The sequence below is a fragment of the Salmo salar genome, chromosome ssa26 (assembly GCF_905237065.1).
Source record: "Salmo salar chromosome ssa26, Ssal_v3.1, whole genome shotgun sequence".
NCBI classification, from domain to species: domain Eukaryota; kingdom Metazoa; phylum Chordata; class Actinopteri; order Salmoniformes; family Salmonidae; genus Salmo; species Salmo salar.
Window position 1 is genome coordinate 9,086,202 of NC_059467.1, and position 20,056 is coordinate 9,106,257.

The 20,056-nt window shown below is 41.2% G+C and overlaps 1 protein-coding gene across 1 annotated transcript in view; it reads left to right on the forward strand.

Moving 5' to 3' along the window:
• The window catches only part of LOC106587086 (CD151 antigen), a 41,491-nt gene that overhangs the window by 7,017 nt on the left and 14,418 nt on the right, over nucleotides 1-20,056 (forward strand). Inside the window, exons 2-3 of the mRNA XM_014175028.2 lie at nucleotides 2,647-2,743; nucleotides 14,033-14,224. Coding sequence (XP_014030503.1) covers nucleotides 2,648-2,743; nucleotides 14,033-14,224 — 288 coding nt within the window. The 5' untranslated portion in view covers nucleotide 2,647. The remainder of the gene's footprint in view (nucleotides 1-2,646; nucleotides 2,744-14,032; nucleotides 14,225-20,056) is intronic.

Consider the following 20,056-nt stretch of genomic DNA (forward strand, 5'->3'; position numbering starts at 1 on the left):
ACGCACCACTTTTCAGTTTTTTTAACTTTCAAGTTATTTTTTTCATTTCACTTCACCAATTTGGACTATTTTGTGTATGTCCGTTACATGAAATCCAAATAAAAATCGATTTACATTACAGGTTCTAATGCAACAAAAGAGGAGAAACACCAAGGGGGATGAATACTTTTGCAAGGCGCTGTAAAAAGTGGTGGTGTACGGACTGTAGTTGATCCGTGATCCGTACAGATCACCCCCCACGGTTTGGCATGCATGTGAACCGCAAATCAATTGCAAAGTTTAACCATCATCGTGTGAAATACAGTTTTACTGCCGCTGTTACTTTTTAAAGTAATAATTCTCTAAATCTCGATGCAGAGTTGCAGTGAAAAGATAAAGACAAGAGATGCATGTTGTGTTTTGCTCTGAAGCCTGAAGGTTGATTTCATTATTTTTAAAAAGCAGTTGCGTGTACTGTTCACGTGGACGGGGCATGTTGAATCCCAACGGCTCAATCCTGGATGCTCGCGTTGTAGAAAGCAAAGAAGAAAAAAAAAGAGCAGCTAAGGCTAGCGGAGGAGCTGAAGAACTGGAAAAGCTTCCCTCTTCGTTTAAGTCATGTATGGGAGCATTTTGGCTTCACTGTCAAATATGATGACGGAAGAAGGGTGGTGGACAACACCATTACGGTGTGTAGGCATTGTGCCACAAGAAAGCCGTATGATCATGGAAATACATTGAGCATGGCCACACATTTAAAGCGTCATCACCCTGGTGTGTCAGTGACGGGAGCCAAGTCAGCCAAGACACAACATCTTGTCCCCGCGGCGTTTAAGCAGCCCTTTGCAGCAAAATCAGAATGGGCTAAAGCCATCACCAACTCTATTGTGATGTTTATCGCTGCAGACATGAGGCCATACTTTGTTGTGGAAAGTGAAGGGCTTAAAAATATGGTGAAAGTGCTTGAGCCACGATACGAAATCCCCTCGCGCACCTGCTTCAGTATGAAGATCATGCCAGATCTTTATGAACAGGAAAAGATAAATTGTCGACAAATTATCCAAGGCATCCTCTGTTGCCCTCACCGCAGACAGGTGGACCTCCAGGGCAACGGAAAGCTATGTGACTGTGACTGCTCACTACACCACAGATGAGTGGGACATTCGAAGTCCGGTGCTACAGACACGGCCCTTCTATGAGAGTCACACAGTGACAAATCTGTCGCAGGTACTTCTCGGAGCAGTAGCAGAGTGGAAGCTAGAGAGGCCCAATAGCAATATCCCAATCACCACAGATGATGCCAAGAACCAAGTAAATGCAGTGATAGAAGCTGGACTGGGGCCACAGATAGCTTGCTTTGCACATGTGATCAATTTAGCATCCCAAAGGGGAATCTCTGTGAACCAGATGGACCCGCCTCCTTGGGAGAATCAGGAAGGTGATTTCCTTTTTCCACCGACGCACAACAGCTGCTCATGTGCTTAAGGCCAAGCAAGAAATGCTACAGCTACCGACCCACAAGCTCATACACGATGTCACAACGAGATGGAACTCCACTTATGACATGTTGGAGCGCTATCTTGAGCAGCAGGCAGCTGTATACTCTGCACTGACAGACGAGACCCTGAATAAAATAATAAAGACATCGTCACCTTGTCTGACGATGACGTGAAAGTGGCAGAGGAGGCCCTCCCAAGGTGCTCAAACCCCTGAAAATGGTTACAACCCTATTGAGCACTGAAACTGCACCGTCTGTGTCCATGATCCTACCTCTGAAAACAAGGATTCTACTATCCATGGCCCCAAGTGAGGAAGACGGCACCATCACTAAAGATGTCAAGGCTACCATTAGAGAGGACCTGAACCCCAGGTACCCCCCTAATATACAGGACTACCATCATAGATCTACTGCACTGGATTCAAGGTTCAAGTCCCTGTCTCACCTAGACCCTGCCCTACACCGGAGGACATACAAGTGATCTTACCACTGAGATTGTGGCCACTGAAGAGAGAACTTTTTTTGGAGTGAATTACTTAAATAATAAATATACTGCAGTCTAATCTTAGTCTATGCTATTACTATTAGAATCATCCATTTTTTATTTGGAATAATAATAATGTTTTTTATTAAATGTTATTGCCACAATTATAGTTCTATGAAAAATAATTTTAAGTTATAAGCTCAAGTCTGCTTTGCTTTCTTTTTTTTGATGTGGACACAGGCAATTTTTTTATTCACTATTGTTCAAAGGAAGAAGGTATCATGCCTCATTGCACTTTAATTTAACAATTGAGTATTGACTATTTTAAGAATTTTTTTTAAACATTGAAAAGTTCCTTGCTTTAAGTGTTCTTTAAGTAATAAATGGAAAGCAAAGTTATATTTGTCTCACTTTTGTTTTTGCTGATCCAAAAAATGATCCGATATGTGACTCAAAACTGTGATACGATCTGAACCGTGAGTTTTGTGATTCGTTGCACCACTAGTAAAAAGCATGTTAAACATCCTTCCTCCAATAAAGTTTTTATTTGAGAATTGCCAGAACAATCTGTGATAGCAAAAATAGGCTTATTCTGTGTCTGGGAAACTGTCTCTAAAAGAAACAACAACAGATATAAGGTTAACTATTTGAACCTTTCAAACCCACCTCTCTCTTTCTCCTGCAGCATGGGGGCACCAGCGACAGCGTACGATGAGAAGAAGGAAACATGCGGGACCGTCTGTCTGAAGTATCTCCTATTCACATTCAACTTCCTCTTCTGGGTGAGTCTGTCTGCCTGCATGTGACTTTCATGCTGGGAGGACAACCCCTCTGAGAAATATGGGTTTTTGTATCTTTCTGGTGTCCACAGACCAACACAACACCACCATGCATTCCATCTCACATTCCCTATCACACAATTGTGCTTCCCAGCCCGCTAGACTGAATGGCTAGTCAGCCACACTGTGGGAGATGGCAGCTGTCTTAATACAGATCTCAGGAAAGATGTGTCCGCTAATGCAAACCTAATAATCTAGCCCTGCTAGGCTGCTACATATGCTCAAATACATGTTTTCCCCTAAAGAATTGTGACTGATTACTTATTCTTATCCCTTGCGCAAATATTCTACAGCTGTGTCTGTCTTTCCGGAGCTCACTGGTGCAGGAAACTCTGAGAGCCCAGAATAAAACAATGTTGCAAGTTTCTTGAAGACCGGCCATGCGTAGTAGCCAATGTGACTTATAGGATATTTATTTTTATCAGGATATTTTCTACCTGCAGGCTGCAATGTTTTTATTTGTTGGCTTTATGTAGGCTATTTTTATATATTGGAAATGGCATTAGAAATTACTTTAAGATTTTAATCGTTTTCATTTAGATAGGATTTTGATTAACACATCATTGATTTTGAGATAAGAAGACTTTATTATAAAATAAATCAGTGTTCTACTAAAATGTGCATATGAAAATCATAACTTGCACGCAGATCAGTAGAAATTGTACGATAGCTTGGCACTCCAAAATGAAAAGGTTGCCGACCGCTGGTGTAGCCTGTTACCGACAACTTCAGGAGCTTAATGGCAGAATCTACAAAAACCAGCAGCAGCAGGAGGAGGAGGGTCGGGAACAGCCTTACAGTATATAAACATCAGCATGACTGACTGACTGTTTGTGTATATTTCACAGACTGAATGTCATTCACATCGAGTGTATAGCCACCCATCTCCTCTGCTCCCTTCTTAGTGAATGAATGGCCCTGCATTACAAGGAGATCAGTAGCTGTGTAAGTGATTGAGTTGGCACGGGGACAAAAACATTTTGGTGCGGTGCTGCAACATCTGTTGATGTACAAGTGTAAATGTAGTATACGGTCGATTTAACCGCTTTTCATCATATTCAAACTGTGGATGGTGATGTATTTTCTAAGTTGATATAGGCCTGTAATGTTGTGTTTAAATAAGGAATAAATACTGCCATCTTCATTAACATCATGAGAACTATTCCACAGTATTTAATACTGCATAAGGATGAATGCCTATAAGAATTGAAGGTGGCAGTGGTTCATTTGTTTGCCACTGTAGGTGTTGGGCTGTAGCAAGTTATCTGCGTTAGTTTTCGAGATGATCGATCTATGTCAAGGGAGGAAGTGGTTTTTACATATTTGTAGGGCTCACCCCATTTAGTCGGCTGGTCATTTGTTTGGTCGATAGGCTGTTGGCAGTAGTGGACTGATCCATTGTGGAGGCCGTGGGGATGGCATAGTCCATCAGTCTGAGACGTGCTACTGAAATTGTACAGTTGAAGTCGGAAGTTTACATACACTTAGGTTGGAGTCATTAAAATTTGTTTTTCAACCATGCCAAAACTATAGTTTGTGAACAAGAAATTAGTGGCAAGTCGGTTAGGACATCTACTTTGTGCATGACACAAGTAATTTTTCCAACAATTGTTTACAGACAGATTATTTCACTAATAATTCACTGTATCACAATTCCAGGCTTTAGAAGCTTCTGATAGGCTAATTGATATCATTTGAGTCAATTGGAGGTGTACCTGTGGATGTATTTCAAGACCTACCTTCAAACTCAGTGCCTCTTGGCTTGACATCATGGGAAAATCAAAATAAATCAGCCAAGACCTAAGAAAAACAATTGTAGACCTCCACAAGTCTGGTTCATCCTTGGGAGCAATTTCCAAATGCCTGAAGGTACCAAGTTCCTCTGTACAAACAATAGTACGCAAGTATAAACACCATGGGACCACGCAGCCGTCATACCGCTCAGGAAGGAGAAGCCCATCTGTCTCCTAGAGATGAACGTACTTTGGTGCGAAAAGTGCAAATCAATCCCAGAACAACAGCAAAGGACCTTGTGAAGATGCTGGAGGAAGCGGGTACAAAAGTATCTATATCCACAGTAAAACGAGTCCTATATCGACATAACCTGAAAGGCCACTCAGCAAGGAAGAAGCCGCTGCTCCAAAACCGCCATAAAAAAGCCAGACTCCGGTATGCAACTGCACACGGGGACGAAGATTGTACTTTTTGGAGAAATGTCCTCTGGTCTGATGAAACAAAAATAGAACTGTTTGGCCATAATGACCATTGTTATGTTTGGAGGAAAAAGGGGGAGGCTTACAAGCCAAAGAACACCATCCCAACCGTGAAGCACGGGGGTGGCATCATCATGTTGTGGGGGTGCTTTGCTGCAGGAGGGACTGGTGCACTTCACAAAATAGATGGCATCATGAGGTAGGAAAATTATGTGGATATACTATAACAACATCTCAAGACATCAGTCAGGAAGTTAAAGCTTGGTCGCAAATGGGTCTTCCAAATGGACAATGAAACCAAGCATACTTCCAAAGTTGTGGCAAAATGGCCTAAGGAGAACAAAGTCAAGTTATTGGTGTGGCCATCACAAAGCCCTGACCTCAATCCTATAGAAATTTGTGGGCAGAACTGAAAAAGTGTGTGCGAGCAAGGAGGCCTACAAACCTGACTCAGTTACACCAGCTCTGTCAGGAGGAATGGGCCAAAATTCACCCAATTTATTGTGGGAAGCTTGTGGAAGGCTACCCAAAAACGTTTGACCCAAGTTAAACAATTTAAAGGCAATGCTACCAAATACTAAATGATTGTATGTAAACTTCTGACCCACTGGGAATGTGATGAAAGAAATAAAAGCTGAAATAAATCATTCTCTCTACTATTATTCTGACATTTCACATTCTTAAAATGAAGTGGTGATCCTAACTGACCTAAGACAGGTAATTTTTACGAGTATTAAATGTCAGGAATTGTGAAAAACTGAGTTTAAATGTATTTGGCTAAGGTGTAAACCTCCGCCTTCAGCTGTATATGGTTATATTACATAAGAACAATGCTGCAACACTAATAAAAATACTATGTTTTTATAACAAATGCACTTTCTCCCATGTTGGATAGTGGTCGCTGTGCGCGATTCAGGAACACATCAGTCCGCTGTTGAATTGGCGTCTTTTCCTAGACCGTGTTGTGCATAATAGACTGTTAACCAGCATATTGGTGTTGAGAACAATGCGGCGGAGGCAGCAGCAGAATGAGGAGATGAGAAAACAGCCCTTGTCTTATTGTCTAAGAAAAGTGAGGAGAGAGTAAATCCCAACTTTATTAGGTCTATAGTCAATAGCCTAACTGTTAAATGTGGCTGGGCTTTATAAATCATCAATATATCTACATAAATAAGACAGATCCTGCTTCTGTTGCCTGTTTGAGTGTTTGTTTAATAGCCTACTGATTCCGTGACCACCAAGCCTCATGGAATGATGTTAAGTAAAGAATTTCACAAATTTGGCTGTTTTTCTTCTTTGTTTTACTGTATTAAAGGATTTACACTTTTTTGATTTGTTTACAATGTTCCAAATTGTCAGAAAAATCATATTTATACTAACGCCCCTTTTTCTTGATCTTGTTGTTGTTATTATTATGATCATAAGTCACATCTTTATCATTAGTAGGCTTAATATAGCATCTGTGTATAACCACCATTGAGCTGTAGGCCTATGAGTGCATGCTGTTCAGTCATAATACCGTAATTTACTTAGGCCTACAGTATATTTCAATACTTATATACACTACTGTATCAATCATTCATTCGTTCATGTCATCACACAGCATACGAGTCATTCTTGATTTGAAATGCTTAGTTTTAAAATAAAGCAAGCCTTGAATAATTAGCTTAAACAATAAATAAACCATTCCACTTGGTGAATTGCATTCACAAATGAATGTGACTGTTTTTAGGCTTTGCTGTAATAAAGGCTTAACAAAACATTTTTACAACAGACTCTCTGGTACGCTTAATTTATTTTGAGTTTACATTGTTCCAAACGGTCAGAGCGGTTGCTCCTTAACTTCTTTTTCTTGATCTCCAGTATTTTCCACAACTAGTCAAATTTATTCCACCCATCTGACATTCCCTTTACCTCCTGAGCAACCAGTAAACATTCCCTCGTTTCGAGTTTGTCACGTCCTCTGCATCCAATTTTTTGTCATGTGTTATGGTGTTCAGAGTTTCTTATAACCAATTTATTTATGTTATTATGATATGCTATACATGAGGCCCTATTCGGATGATTAGTTTTACTGGGGGAGGTCGGGTAATGTAATTATGTGCGCGAGCACAAAACACCACATCTGTAATTTTAGTCCCATCCGAATCTGCCATGTCAGTAATTTTTACATGGCCGGAGAGTAACAATTCCAGTCAGAATAAGCTACAGTTATTCTAGTCCCGTACGAATCAACATCCCTGTGTTTTCAGAGAAATGTCTATGTTTGACAGGTGTTGCTCACGGTTTGCGTAAGAAAACAACTGATTCGATAAATTGAACTGTGCTGTGCGTAAGCTATATATGAATGGCCTATATGTAGCCTATCAATTCTCAAAGTGAATGCTTTTGTTTGTTTTTTGTGCGTGTGAATTGAATATTAGCAAATGCATAAGTAAAAAATATTGAGCCTATTTAATGCAACCCTTGCTGTTTTAATAGATCGTTAAGCAGCATACAACTGTTCTAAACGTTTGGAAATGATAAGTAAACTTTCTCATCCATGGCCTAAAAACAATCAAATCAATTGCTGGTTGGACTCCCTCTAGTCATTTGTGTGTCTTAATTAATTAGTTAAAGAGTGTGCTTTAAAGCATCAGACAAGCTCAGTGAATATAGTTGATTTGATTAAAACACGTAGGAGGTGTCAATATATGGAAAAATACACGTTTAAAAATGTCTAATCGATTGGCAGACGAGTACTGAACTGTAAACCAATCAAACATTGTGTACTATCCATGGTACTATCTCTGCTGGTAATGTCTGCCAATCACGTTATCCGTGCTCCAGAGATATCTCCCGCCGACAAACTTCTCAGGTAAAGTATTTTTTATTTATTTGTAATCTAACTATTTAGTTATAGAAAGAGGATACTATCAATGCAAGCTGTAAAATTACTCCCAACTTAGAATGCAACAACCTTTAGTAATGTAGCTATCTTGCTCGTTAGATAGCTAGTTACAACAAGTAGATATGTTGCTAGCTAGCAGGAGCAGATACAGTGCCTTCAGAAAGTATTCACACCCCTTGACTTTAAAAAAAATTAAATTAAGATTTTGTGTCACTGGCCTACACACAATACCCTATCATGTCAGTGGAATTATGTTTTTAGAAAATGTAACAAATGTATTAAAAATGAAAAGCTGAAATGTCTTTTAGTCAAGTATTCAACCGCTTTGTTTTGGCATGCCTAAATAAGTTCAGGAATAAACATTTGCCTAACAAGTCACATAATACATTGCATGGACTCACTCTTGTGTGCATTAATAGTGTTTAACATGATTTGGAATGACTATCTCATCTCTGTACCCCACACATACAATTATCTGTAAGGTCCCTCAGTCGATCAGTGAATTTCAAACACAGATTCAACCACAAAGACCAGGGAGGTTTTCCAATTCCTTCCAAAGAAGGGCACCTATTGGTAGATGGGTTAAAAAAATCTGACATTGAATATCCCTTTGAGCATGGTAAAGTTTTTTTTTTACATTTTATTAAATCCAAAATATACAATATACTTGCAGTGAAGCCACTCAAGAACTACAACAACTAGCATGGTAAAGTTATTAATTACACTTTATGCTCAGTTGCCGGTGAGGAAGGAAACCATTCAGGGATTTCACCATGAGGCCAACGGTGACTTTAAATCAGTTAGTGTTTTAATGGCTGTGATAGGAGAACTGGATGGATTAACACATTTGTAGTTACTCCACAATACTAACCTAATTGACAGAGTGGAAAGAAGGAAGCCTCTATAGAATAAAAATATTCTGAAACATGCATCTTGTTTGCAACAAGGCACTAACGTAATACTGCAAAAAATGTGGCAAAGCAATGAACTTTTTGTCCTGAATACAAAGAGTAATGTTTGGGGCAAATAGAATACAACACATTAGAGTATCACTTTCCATATTTTCAAGCATAGTGGTGGCTGCATCATGTTATGGCTGTAATCATTAATTAAGGACTGGGAAATTTTTCAGTATAAAAAATAAACGGAATCGAGCTAAGCACAGGAAAAATCCTAGAGGAAAACCTGGTTGTCTGCTTTCCGCCAGACACTGGGAGATTAATTCACCCTTCAGCAGGACAATAACCTAAAATACAAGGCCAAATCTACGCTGGAGTTGCTTACCAAGAAGATGGTGAATGTTCCTGAGTGGCCGAGTTACAGTTTTGACTTGAATCAGATTTGAAAATCTATGGCTAGACTTAAAAATGGTTGTCTAGCAATGATCAACAACCAATTTGACAGATCTTGAAGAATTTTCAAAAGAATAATGGGCAACTATTGCACAATCCAGGTGTGCAAAGCTCTTTGAGACATACCCAGAAAGGCTCACAGCTTGAGGTGATTCTAACATGTCTTTATTCAGGAGTGTGAATACTTATGTAAATGAGATTTCCGTATTTCATTTTCAATAAATTTGCTAAGATTTCTAAAATCATGTTTTCACTTTGTCATTATTTAATCAATTTTGAATTCAGGCTGTAACACAAAATGTGGAATAAATCAAGGGGTATGAATACTTTCTGAAGGTACTGGGGCTTTATCACTAGCTAGCATGTCATTCAGGGACAAGGACCGTTTCAGCTATCAGTTTATTCCAAGTAATAATTTAAGACTAAAGAAATCTGTAGGACATAATCTATTCAGCTCTCCTGTGTCCTGCTCCCAGAGATCAACCAAGTGCTATTCACTGAGCATGAGCTGATTCACTCACCTGTGAGGAGAACCATCTTACTGCAGTTTGAACTAGGCCTGCCGTCCCTATTTAGACATTGGGATGACATATGCATTTGCCTGTTGTCTATTTTGTGGGTTTTGTCTTAGTCTAGTGCATTTTAGATTTGAAGAACACCAGATACACGTACGTGCTTGTTTGAGCATCATGCAGGTAGCCTAGTGGTTAGAGCGTTGGACTTGTAACCAAAAGGTTGCAAGATCGAATCCCCGAGCTGGGCAAGGTAAAAATCTCTCATTCTGCCCCTGAACAAGGAAGTTAACCCACCTAGGCCGCCATTGAAAATAAGAATTTGTTCTTAACTGACCTGCCTAGTAAAATAAAATAAAAATCTGACTGAATTCAGTTTAACAGATGACAAATAGATAATTTTACTATTGTAACATGCTGTGGTGAGAATTCTATTGTTCCCATCAGGTGCCCAGGTTTTTGCCAAGAGTGTGCAAAGCTGTCATCAAGGGAAAGGGTGGTTACTTTGAAGAATCTAAAATATTAAATATTTTTGGATTTGTTTAACACTTTTTTGGTTACTACATGATTCCATATGTGTTATTTCATAGTTTTGATGTCTTCACTATTATTCTGCAATGTAGAACATAGTAAAAGAAAAACCCTGGAATGAGTAGGTGTGTCCAAACTTTTGACTGGTACTGTATGTTGTGGAAAACATGTCTCGCACTCAGTCATAGTTAGTAGAATAAGGAATGGGTTGGCAAGTTTTTGGCACCGTCAACTTTTAGAAGCTTAGTCGGAAAGTTATTAATTTAAAACACCTTAATATACTCACATTGAGTATGGTTACATGAACACAATAATACTGTGAATAGTCAGCTTTATTATAATAATTACATTTAAACATTTACATGCTTTGCCAGCAGAACGATTTCCCTATTAATCCGGTTTACATGGACACGTCTGAAATTATAAACGTTCTACCAATGCGACCATGTTATTTTTGTGAGGAATATTTGATTCTTGAGTTCAGACACATATAAAGTTTGTATGTGAAAACTATTTCTAAGATGCATACTTTCAGTTTTTCCAAACTCGCCTTCACTTGTGCTAAAAGAAGCTCACATTTCTTGTGCTAGAACATGCGCAGATCAAATACACCGCTGTAACTCTGATTAAGGCGTTTACAAGTCTTAATAATTTGAAAGATTGCTCAGAAAAACACATTTTAATCAGCACATGCTTACTCCGATTATGACCTTAAGCCGATTTTTAAGATAAGCAGAGTGCGTTGTTTACATGACTAATGCCATAACCAGCCTACTGCCATAATCAGTTTAATATCAAATGATTTGTGTGCGTGTAAACGTAGTCATTCAATGAACATTTAGTATTTGAAAATTAAACAGTCGTTTTCTAACTGCTTTTTCTATAATCCTACAGGCTCTTTATCATTCTCTATTCCTTATATTCCAATGCGTCCAACATTATGCATGCCCACCATGGTATTGGGTAGCTGCTATTTGAGGACTCATTTGGTTTAGAAATCAAACTCTGGTTATTGCAGAGCCCATTGTACAACAATTTTTTGAAAATATTTTATTGCAAAGTATGCTATATGTATTGGCTAATATGCTTATGCAGTTGTCATTTTTTTAAACCTCCATTCTAGCCAGTGGTGTAAAGATACTTTAAAGTACTACTTAAGTCATTTTTTGGGGTGTCTGTACTTGACTTTTTATATTTTTGACAACTTTTACTTCACTACATTCCTAAAGAACGTTAATCCATACATTTTCCCTGACATTGAAAAGTACTCATTACATTTTGAATGCTTAGCAAGACAGAACAATTGTAAAATCCATGTACTTATCAAGAAAACATCCCTACGGCCTCTGATCTGGTGGACTCCCTTAACACACATGCTTCGTTTGTAAATGATGTCTGAGTGTTGGAGTGTGCCCCTGGCTATCCGTAAATAATAAAAACAAGAAAATGGTGCTGTCTGGTTTGCTTAATATAAGGAATTTGAAATTATTTTTACTTTTGATACTTAAGTATACATAAAACCAAACACTTAGACTTTTACTCAAGTCATACTTAAGTCATTTCTATTAAGGTATCTTTACTTTTACTTAAATATAACAATTGAGTACTTTTTCCAACACTGATTCTAGCATGCAGTGCATTCGGGAAGTATTTTCCGACCGCTTCACTTTTTCCACATTTTGTTATATTACAGCCTTACTCTAAAATGGATTAAATAACATTTTGCCCATCAATCTACATACAATACCCCATAATGACAAAGCAAAAACAGGTTTTTAGATCTTTTTGCAAATGTATTAAAAATAAAATACTCATCACATTTACGTAAGTATTCAGACCCTTTACTCAGTACTTTGTTGAAGCACCTTTGGCAGCGATTACAGCGCCTTTGGTATGACGCTACAAGCTTGGCACACCTATATTTGGGGAGTTTCTCACATTCTTCTCTGCAGATCCTCTCAAGCTCGGTCAGGTTGGATGGGAAGCGTCGCTGCACAGCTATTTTCAGGTCTCCAGCGATGTTCGATCGTGTTCAAGTCTGGGCTCAGGCTGGGCCGCTCAAGGACATTCAGAAACTTGTCCCGAAGCCACTCCTGTGTTGTCTTGGCTGTGTGCTTAGGGTCGTTGTTCTGTTTGAAGGTGATCCTTCGTCCCAGTCTGAGGTCCTGAGCACTCTGGAGCAGTTTTTCATCAAGGATCTCTCTACTTTGCTCCGTTCATCTTTCCCTTGATCCTGACTGTCTCCCAGTCCGTGCCGCTGAAAAACATCCCCACAGCATGATGCTGCCACCACCATGCTTGGCATTCAGGCCAAATAGTTCAATCTTGGTTTCATCAGACCAGAGAATCTTGTTTCTCATGATCTGATCTCATATGCCTTTTACTGAGGAGGGGCTTCCGTCTGGCCACTCTACCATAAAGGCTTGATCGGTGGAGTGTTGCAGAGATGGTTCTCCCATTTCCTTGACCAAGGCCCTTCTCCCCCGATTGCTCAGTTTGGCCGGACGTCCAGTTCTGGGACGATTCTTGGTGGTTCCAAACTTCTTCCATTTAGCAATGGAGGCCACTGTGTTCTTAGGGACCTTCAATGCTGCAGAAATGTTTTGGTACCCTTCCCCAGTTCTGTGCCTCGACACAATCCTGTCTCTGAGCTCTACGGACAATTCCTTTGATTTCATAGCTTGGTTTTTGCTCTGACATGCGCTGTCAACTGTTGGACCTTATATCAACAGGTGTGTGCCTTTCACAATCATGTCCAATCAATTGAATTTACCCCAGGTGGACTCCAATCAAGTTGTAGAAACATCTCAAGGATGATCAATGGAAACAGGATGCACCTGAGCTCAATTTTGAGTCTAATATCAAAGGGTCTGAATACTTATGTAAATAAGGTACATTTTGAGAAACCTGTTTTCGCGTTGTCATTATGGGTTCTAGTGTGTAGATTGAGGAAAACATTTATTTTGATCCATTTTAGAATAAGGCTGTAACGTAACAAAATGTGGAAAAGTTAAGGGGTCTGAATAATGCTCTGTATATCTTTCTATCTACATGCATTTATTTGGGTTTCTATGCTAATTATTTGATTGAACGTTTATTTAAGCCTGCAGCTAGTTCCTTGAAATCAGACAATCATGCCAAAACATGGTTCTTTATTGAATTCACTGACAGAGATAGCTAATGAAACACTAGCTTCCTGAGCAGGCACATTGACATTTACAGTATTAGCTGGCTAGGCTAGTCAACTGTAACATTGGCGAGCTTTCAATAGTTACCTCTCCATATGATCAAGACCATTCATATTGCATGCTGCATGTTTCAAGTGCACTTGAAAACCGATATTGATCTTATTTCAGTCTTTGGGAGCTAACGTTAGATCCTCTTAACACACTGAAAGCAGATCAGAGGCTGTGTTTACATCTTAGGAGCAGGCCATTGTCTGCCTTCATCAAGAAGGGTATGTGCAGGAGTTCTAATTGGTTCCAAGTTTAGCAGTTTGCAAATTTACCTGAAGACTTTTGAGATATACCTTTTCAAATGTACTTTTTTGCAAGAATTGAAGGTGACGACAAATTTTACAGTAATCATAAGAAGATTTCATTGTCGTATACAAAACAATCAGCTCCTCCCTCGACGTAGATCGATCAACTTCACTGTTTTCGGTGTCAGCCCACTATCTACTAGCCTGTGTGTCTAATTCTGTCTAATTCTTCCTCTGTACTTTGTCCTCCCAGCTGGCAGGGGGCGTGGTGATGGCGGTGGGCATCTGGACGCTGGTGGAGAAGAGCGACTACATCAGCCTGCTCTCCTCCGCGACCTACGCCGCCTCCGCCTATATCCTAATCCTTGCCGGGGCCATCGTCATGGTGACGGGAGTGCTGGGCTGCTGCGCCACCTTCAAGGAGCAGAGGAGGCTGCTGAGAGTGGTAAGTGTTGACCCTTAATTATGCACAGACGTTCACACATTCACGCACACACACACGGGTGACACAAGTGGAAACTCTGTCCCAACCAGGACACAAACTCCCAATCCTCCACACCGTAACACATCAAACTTTATTCGCCACGTGCACAGGATACAACAGGTGTAAAATATTAGTCAAATTCATTTTTACCTTGAGCGCTCTTTCCCAACAATGGAGTGATAATAATATAGATCATATTATTTTCATTTCACCTTTATTTAACCAGGTAGGCCAGTTGAGAACAAGTTCTCATTTACAACTGCAACCTGGCCAAGATAAAGCAAAGCAGTGCGACACAAACAACAACACAGAGTTACACATGGAATAAACAAACGTATAGCCAATAACACAATAGCAAGGGGGAAAAAGTCTATATACAGTGTGTGCAAATGGCGTGAGGAGGTAAGGCAATAAATAGGCCATAGTTGCGAAGTAATTACAATTTAGCAATTTAACACTGGAGTGATAGATGTGCAAGTAGAAATATTGGTGTGCAAAAGAGCAAAAAGTAAATAAGAACAATATGGGGATGAGGTAGGTAGATTGAATGGGCTATTTACAGCTGCAGCGATTGGTTAGCTGCTCAGATAGCTGATGTTTAAAGTTAGTGAGGGGGAGAAGTCTCCAACTTCAGCGATTTTTGCCAATGACTGGATGACCAGTGAGATATTCCTGCTGGAGCACGTGCTACAGGTGGGTGTTGTTATCGTGACCAGTGAGCTGAGATAAGGCGGAGCTTTACCTAGCGAAGACGTATAGATGACCTGGAGCCAGTAGGTCTGGTGACGAATGTCTAGCGAGGGCCAGCCGACGAGAGCATACAGGTTGCAGTGGTGGGTGGTGTATGGGGATTTGGTGACAAAACGGATGGCACTGTGATAGACTGCATCCAATTTGCTGAGTAGAGTGTTGGAGGCTGTTTTGTAAATGACATCGCCGAAGTCGAGGATTGGTAGGATAGTCAGTTTTACGAGGGTATGTTTGGCGACGTGAGTGGAGGAGGCTTTGTTTCGAAATAGGAAGCCGATTCTAGATTTAATTTTGTATTGGAGATGTTTAATATGAGTCTGGAAGGAGAGTTTACAGTCTAGCTAGCCTCTTAGGGCTAGGGGGCAGTATTTACACCGCCGGATAAAAAACGTACCCGATTTAATCTGGTTACTACTCCTACCCAGTAACTAGAATATGCATATACTTATTAGATATGGATAGAAAACACCCTAAAGTTTCTAAAACTGTTTGAATGGTGTCTGTGAGTATAACAGAACTCATATGGCAGGCAAAAACCTGAGAGATTCCTTTACAGGAAGTGGCCTGTCTGACCATTTATTGGCTTTCTTTGACATCTCTTTCCAAAACAAAGGATCTCTGTGGTAACGTGACACTTCCCACGGCTCCCATAGGCTCTCAGAGCCCGGGAAAAAGCTGAATGTCGTCATTCCAGCCCCAGGCTGAAACACATTATCGCCTTTGTCAAGTGGCCGATCAAGGGACAGTGGGCTTAGGCGCGTGCACTGGTTGCCCCCGTCTTTCTTTTTTTCCCTCTATTTACCGAAACGCAGATTCCCGGTCGGAATATTATCGCTTTTTTACGAGATAAATTGCATAAAAATTGATTTTAAACAGCGGTTGACATGCTTCGAAGTACGGTAATGGAATATTTAGAATTTTTTTGTCACGAAATGCGCCATGCTCGTAACCCTGATTTACCATTTCGGATAGTGTCTAGAACGCACAAACAAAACGCCTCTGTTTGGATATAACGATGGATTATTTGGGACCAAACCAACATTTCTTATTGAAGTAGAAGTCCTGGGAGTGCATTCTGACGAAGAACATCAAAGGTAATCACCCCCAGCGATGCGCTGGACTGTCCGCACCACCCTCTGGCACTGCCTTGCCATCTCCATGACTGTGTTGGTGTGAGAGGACCGTGTTAAGTCCTCAGTGATGTGGACACAGAGGAACTTGAAGCTCTTGACCCTCTCCGCTGCGGCCCTGTGGGTGGGAGGTGTACACCCCCACGGTTTTCTGTATTCCATGATCAGCCCCTTGGTCTTGCTGACGTTGATAGAGAGAGGTATCCGATCTCCTTGTAGGCTGTCTCATCGCCGATGGTGATCAGGCCTACCATCATCGTATCGTCAGCAAACTTGATGATGGAGTTGGAGTTGTGTGTGTGGCCACACAGTCGTGGGTAAACAGGGAGTGCAGGATGGGGCAAAGCACACAGCCCAGGGCAGCCCCATGTTGAGGGTCAGCATGGCAGAGGTGTTGTTACCTTCTCTCACCACATGTGGTTGGCTCGTCAGGAAGGTAGGTATTCAGTCCCAGGGTCCCGAACTTGGTGACGAGCTTGGAGGGCACTATGGTGTTGAACATTGATTGAGCTGTAGTCGATAAACAGCATTCTCACATAGGTATTCCTTTTGTCCAGGTGGGAAAGGGCAGTGTGGAGTGTAATTGAGACTACATCTTCTGTAGACGAGCAGTATGCAAATTGGAGTGGGTTATCTGGGATGATGGAGTTGATGTGTGCCACAGAAGGAAAGCGAGCTCGCAGAAGGAGAGCACAGTAGAGAGCTCATAGGAGAGCACATAAGGAGAGAGAGAGCGCTCATAGGAGAGTACAGAAGGAGAGAGAGAGCTCATAGAAGGAGAGCACAGAAGGAGAGAGGGCTCATAGAAGGAGAGCACAGAAGGAGATAGCTCATAGAAGGAGAGCACAGCAGGAGAGAGAGAGGGCTCACAGAAGGAGAGCATAGAAGGGGAGAGAAAGAGTTCACAGAAGGTGAGCACAGAAGGGGAGAGAGAGTGCTCACAGAAGGTGATCACAGAAGGGGAGAGCGCTCACAGAAGGTGAGCACAGAAGGGGAGAGAGAGGGCTCACAGAAGGTGAGCACAGAAGGGGAGAGAGAGGGCTCACAGAAGGTGAGCACAGAAGGGGAGAGAGAGGGCTCACAGAAGGTGAGCACAGAAGGGGAGAGAGAGGGCTCACAGAAGCGGAGCACAGAAGGAGAGAGTGAGCGCTCACAGAAGGAGAGCGAGCGCTCACATAAGGAGGGGTCTGGTATGAGCACAGTCCATTCTTTTGGGCAGAATTGACAGGGAGGTGGCACAGAGAGTGGAGGGAAACTGTTTTCCTTCCAAACAGACAAAATTTATACCACTGGCTGAGTCAGAAAACCCCAGAGGCAATGAACGGAGAAACTGACCTCATACTCTGACTGGCCAGAGCCCTACAAGGCTGTCATAGACAGAGCAGAACTGTGCTGGAAGCAGAGGCAAACTTAAAGGGGTAGTGCACCCAAATGAGATAATTTGTTGTTTTCCTCACCTTAGAAGAAATGTGAATGGGTCATGAATGACTGTCATTTACAATAAGACTTTCATTACTATCCTGTGTGGCCATAGAAAACATTCACATTGATTACTCTAAAGCAATAGGTGGTAAGGTGCCCTTGTCTCAGAAAGACAAGAATACCCTGTAGACTTTTTTTCTTCTTTTAGACATGGTGCAAATGATGTCTAGACCAATGCCTGCGGACAACATGTTGCCAAATAATTTTAGGTCGGTGAGGAACAGAACTAGGTCAACAGAGCCTGTGTGGTCCGTCTGGTTTTGGCATGCAATGACCTGAATGCCAACATTTGAATTCAAATGATATCTAGGTACTCACGTAGGACAATTGTTTTCCATATCAAATTGAACATGGAATTTTGAGGAAACCAATACTAACACCTCAATGACTTTAGTTATTTAGTAATAATAGGATCTCTATCCAGTCCTTACCCTGACCTTTTGAGCGTTATATTCCTTAGTGAAGGTACAAGGGAGGAGTAGTTGAAACGGCCTAATCCAGTATTATTCATTCACATTGGGTAAGGTTTCTCAAACTATTTTGCTAACAGCTCCTGTTCTAGATGGGCCTCTACTAAATGTCCACGTTTGATCCCAAACATATGCTGTGGCTTTTGTGTGTTTGAGTGTTGGAATGCAGAGTGCATCCCAAGGAGTTAAGATTAGGCCGATGAATCATGCTGAAGGAATGAACTGGGAGGGAGGGAGGGGAGCGGTGGTTAGGAAGGAAAAGAGAGAAGAGGGGTGTGAGTCTGTGTGTGAGTCTGTGTGTGAGTCTGTGTGTGAGTCTGTGTGTGAGTCTGTGTGTGAGTCTGTGTGTGAGTCTGTGTGCGTGTGAGTAACTTAACCCTGTCCATAAGGGCGAGACAACTGCTGTCAAATCTGTGTGAACTACCTCCAATGTCTTGCCTCAGCAGCTATGTCACAGCGGTGTGTGTCTGTGTGTCTCTCTCTCTCTCTCTCTCTGTGTGTGCGTGTTAGGGTTGGGAGATGTCAATCTTTGTCCTATCGTGATTATGTACCAATAAAACATTGTGATATACGATGCTATCGCCCCCTATTGGCCAACCCCCCCAAAATTATTTATTTCTATTTTTAAGTTAAAAAAAAACGGCTAAAGTTTCAGTTGGGCTACAGTGAGGAAATCGAATGCAACTGGACGAATCTTGATGAAATATAATGTTGTTGAAAGCCTGGGCATAGGTTAAGTGCAGGCATATCTTTTCTAATTTTGCTTTCTGATGGAGGAGTGTCCGCATGGAGCGCGTGTATGTGTGGCGGGCTGTGATGGAGTATTGACTGATGAGGAATGGACTATCTTACCCTAGTTATGTGGGCTGGATTGAATCAATCTACCACAGAGCCATATCTACAGTATACAGTTGAAGTGGGAAGTTTACATACACCATAGCCAAATACATTTAAACTCAATTTTTCCCAATTCCTGACATTTAATCCTAGTAACAATTCCCTGTCTTAGGTCAGTTAGGATCACCACTTTATTTTAAGAATGTGAAATGTCAGAATAATAGTAGAGAGAATTATTTATTTCAGCTTTTATTTCTTTCATCACATTCCCAGTGGGTCAGAAGTTTTACATACACTCAATTAGTATTTCGTAGCATTGCCTTTAAATTGTTTAACTTGGGTCAAACGTATTGGGTAGCCTTCCACAAGCTTCCCACAATAAGTTGGGTGAATTTTGGCCCATTCCTCCTGACAGAGCTGGTGTAACTGAGTCAGGTTTGTAGGCCTCCTTGCTCGCACACACTTTTTCAGTTCTGCCCACAAATTGTCTATGGGATTGAGGTCAGGGCTTTGTGATGGCCACTCCAATACCTTGACTTTGTTGTCCTTAAGCCATTTTGCCACAACTTTGGAAGTATGCTTGGGGTCATTGTCCATTTGGAAGACCCATTTGCGACCAAGCGTTAACTTCCTGACTGATGTCTTTGAGATGTTGCTTCAATATATCCACATCATTTTCCTACCTCATGATGCTATCTATTTTGTGACGTGCACCAGTCCCTCCTGCAGCAAAGCACCCCCACAACATGATGCTGCCACCCCCGTGCTTCACGGTTGGGATGGTGTTCTTCGGCTTGCAAGTCTCCCCCTTTTTCTTCCAAACTTAACAGATCTATTTTTGTTTCATTAGACCAGAGGACATTTCTCCAAAAAGTACGATCTTTGTCGCCATGTGCAGTTGCAAACCGTAGTCTGGCTTTTTTTTATGGCGGTTTTGGAGCAGTGGCTTCTTCTTTGCTGAGCGGCTTTTCAGGTTATGTCATTGTAAGACTTGTTTTTACTGTGGATATAGATACTTTTGTACCTGTTTCCTCCAGCATCTTCACAAGGTCCTTTGCTGTTGTTCTGGGATTGATTTGCACTTTTCCCACCAAAGTACGTTCATCTCTAGGAAACAGAACGCG